General features: G+C 47.2%; 1 protein-coding gene across 2 annotated transcripts in view; it reads right to left on the bottom strand.

The window, feature by feature from the left end:
• The window catches only part of LOC125978089 (uncharacterized), a 27509-nt gene extending 24651 nt beyond the window's left edge, over window positions 1-2858 (bottom strand). Inside the window, exons 1-2 of one of the 2 annotated variants that reach the window (XM_049735113.2) lie at window positions 2491-2858; window positions 2201-2378 (exon numbers count right to left, since the gene is read on the bottom strand). In XM_049735113.2, coding sequence (XP_049591070.1) covers window positions 2201-2317 — 117 coding nt within the window. In that variant the 5' untranslated portion in view covers window positions 2318-2378; window positions 2491-2858. Of the gene's footprint in view, window positions 1-2200; window positions 2382-2490 lie in introns of both variants that reach the window. The other variant, XM_049735112.2, reaches the window with a different exon arrangement.
• Between the last annotated feature and the right edge of the window lie 261 nt (window positions 2859-3119).

The following is a 3119-nucleotide window of genomic DNA, read 5'->3' as shown; positions in this document are numbered from 1 at the left end:
CATTTATTTGTGCGATAAAGGAACGACTTGCTCATATACAATGTTAAAGATTTTTAGCCTATTAGCATATTGGCCAAGCCCTTTTCTTTCTTACTGTCACTATATCAATTAATAATGAAAACAATTAGACAATTGCGACGAGGCTAACAATAGTGAGCATTCTTTGTAGTTGGGTATGCCCGCTTTGCCTACTAGTGGTAACAGTGTTGGCTAACTAAAGCCGTTAAGGTCGTGTCATGGCCTGGCAAGGAGAGCCGGCCATCGATGCACTTTGAGTTATCTATCGACCACTTGCAAGGATATACCGGAGGCCCCTACTCACACCCAGTCGCCAGGGCCGGACTGGGAGATTTTTTTCTGGTCAGGAGTCAGTTATGTAACCAGGCCAACCTGGCCTTGCCCACACGTACATGTTCACACCCTCACTTAAATGCATGGGCACAAGCAAAACGCATTTGAGCGCACACACATGCACACAATCATTATTTGGGTTTTGTTGTGGGTGGTACTGGAAAAAAATATCAAAATCTCTAGAATGAGGGTGAGCAAAATAATCAAAAGATCTCTCTGAGTCTGTCTGTCTGTCTGTGTGTGTCCTGAGTTGGCCTTTCCCTTGCACTGCTCCCTGGACTTGTCTTGCCAGTATACTCTGCATCTGCTGGGAGTGTCAGAACAACCAGCATAATAATTATATTAGACTTAGACTTAGACTCAACTTTATTAATCCCTTGGGAATACTCCTTCAGGGAAATTCAAGCCCCAGCAGTATCCATACCACAGAGTGGGTTTACAAAAGACACACAGATGGCATGAGCGCAACTCAATAGGCCCTCATAAGGCTGCCATACAATTATCGACAATAACACATTTAATCAATATCAAAAGAATGATGTGGTTAAATATGTTTTTTTCCCCAAATGTTTCATGCATAGTCATAGCCTATTCAATCCCATGCATTGATAAATGACTGTCTGTTCTTTACCTGTCAGCTGCTCTGAGCTAGTACTGAGCCTACTGTCTGAAGCACCAAAACTGACAATATTTCCACTTTTGCATAGGAAACAGACATATATTTTAGTATTAATTCAGCCAGGGCCAGTTACAAAGTTTAGAGGAATGTGCATGTAAGAAAGAATAACAAATGACTCTTCAACTTACAAAATCAACTAGAACTAATCTAACAATAAATCAGCAGAGGGACAGCCTTATTACATGGCAGCGGCACATATGCACACAACACATGCAAACTGGCATGCATACACGCATGGGCACACACATAGTTTTTAATGGCACCGTGTGGGGGGCTGAATAAATCCGTAACTTTTCGGCATTTGGCCGCGTCCTCTTCCAGCGCCTTTCTTTTTCTAACCCTCCCCGCACCGCCTTTCCTCTTCTTTTTATCACCTTCTAAATCCATTATCCTCACTTGCACCGCTCGCTAGCTACACACACCACAGCAGCCGGCACCTGACATACGTAACATACCCCTTCCTCCACACACGCTCTCAGGTGTGTGGTTGATACGGATTGTGGGGGCGGGTGTTAATTGATATAAACCAGTCGTCTTTCCCTCCTCACATGCTCCTGGCCTGAGTGGCCTGGCCTGTCTCTCTAATAGGCGCGCCGCCGCACCGGCAGTCTTAAACAAAATAAAATGAAATAACAGAAATAAGAAAACATAAACAATAAACAAAATAAAAAAAATAATAAACAAAATAAAAAAACAGAGAGAAGCAGGCGAGCAGGCCAATCCTCGGCCAGCACTTCGGGAATACTCCCGGTTCTCCCTATGGTCAGTCCGGGTGTGCCAGTCACTCACACGCACACTAAGCTGCCAACCCGACTCCAGCACCCGATGATATTCATTAAGCAATGTTCAAGACTTGAACACAACAGTGGTTGCAACTCAGAAAAAAAAAATCCTTGAGTTTCCTTGATTTTGTTTTTTTACAGTACAGTGCTCTTTGTTGTTTTTTTATTTTGCAGTTGAAACTCTAAGTGAATATTTTACAAAAGAGATTTTACGGCCTTCCAATCTTGTTCAAGCTATAAGGATTGAAGGAGTGAATGATCTAATAATACTAAAGTGTATTGAGTATTAGATCGTACTGGGCTGGTCGGCCCAGCGTCGGTGGAGTACAGGTGCCCCGACCTGGCGGGCCACTGTTGTCGTCAAACGGGTTTGAAAAAGGTGCCTTACCGTATTGTTCCTTTGGTGTCCGCCAGCTCCAATTGGTCCTCGGAACACCCCTTTGATGTTCCTGAGCTGTCCGTCACGCAGGTGGGTGGAGCTGATCACGATGTAGTAGCACGCCATCGGAATCTCCTGGCAGACTTTGCCGGACTTGCGCTGGGAGCGGAAGGCGTCCTTGTTGCTCCTACTTGAGGGCAACCAAACACACACACAAAAAAAGAGAGTTTATTCCCTCTTGCTGCCGCTTCTGCTGATGAATTGTCTTTCTCCTGCTAGTTTCTCTTAAGATATTTTACTGGTCTCGTGTCCTAAATGCGTCTCTTCTTGCCGCTGGCTGCGCGCCGCATCTTTCTTTAGTAGGTTTCTCCCAAATGTTGCCCCCAACTCGCCCCGTTTGTCTGCTCCAATCTCGGCTCCCACTCCTCCTCCTTCTGCACTTTTGCTGCTGTGTCCCGTCAGCGTGGGCTCGGAGACGAAGAAGTAGAAGCGGCGGGCGGCAGCATTGCCAGCGCGCCGCTACGTTCTACGGGGCAGTTTCCTGCGAGACGCTGCGGTGGCACGTGTGGAGCGGCCGAGCTGAGCTTTGGCTGCGCGGCGGGCAGAGTGCTTTGCTCCTCACTTACCCGCCGTTACCATCTGCCCTTTTAAGGCATGGAGTGCTGACGCTTGCTCTCGCTCTCTCTCACTCGCCCCCCCTCCACCTTAATCATCTCCGGCTCCGGTTCTCCCGCCTCCTCCTCCTCTTCAGCCAAAGGAGACAAGCTCCACCTACCGGCGAGCAGAGAAGCGGCGTGGAGAAGTTCTCTCATTCTACCCCCATTGAGAATTAAGGTCCATGGACGCTCTTTCTCCTGCTCACTGGGACAGCTTTTAATACATTCATTGCTAGTCAGGCAAAATGCACTCGCTGACATTTGCGTGCTGG

This window comes from Syngnathus scovelli, chromosome 12 (genome assembly GCF_024217435.2).
Source record: "Syngnathus scovelli strain Florida chromosome 12, RoL_Ssco_1.2, whole genome shotgun sequence".
NCBI lineage: Eukaryota > Metazoa > Chordata > Actinopteri > Syngnathiformes > Syngnathidae > Syngnathus > Syngnathus scovelli.
Note: the sequence above shows the minus strand (reverse complement) of the source record. Positions and strands in the feature narration are given on the sequence as shown.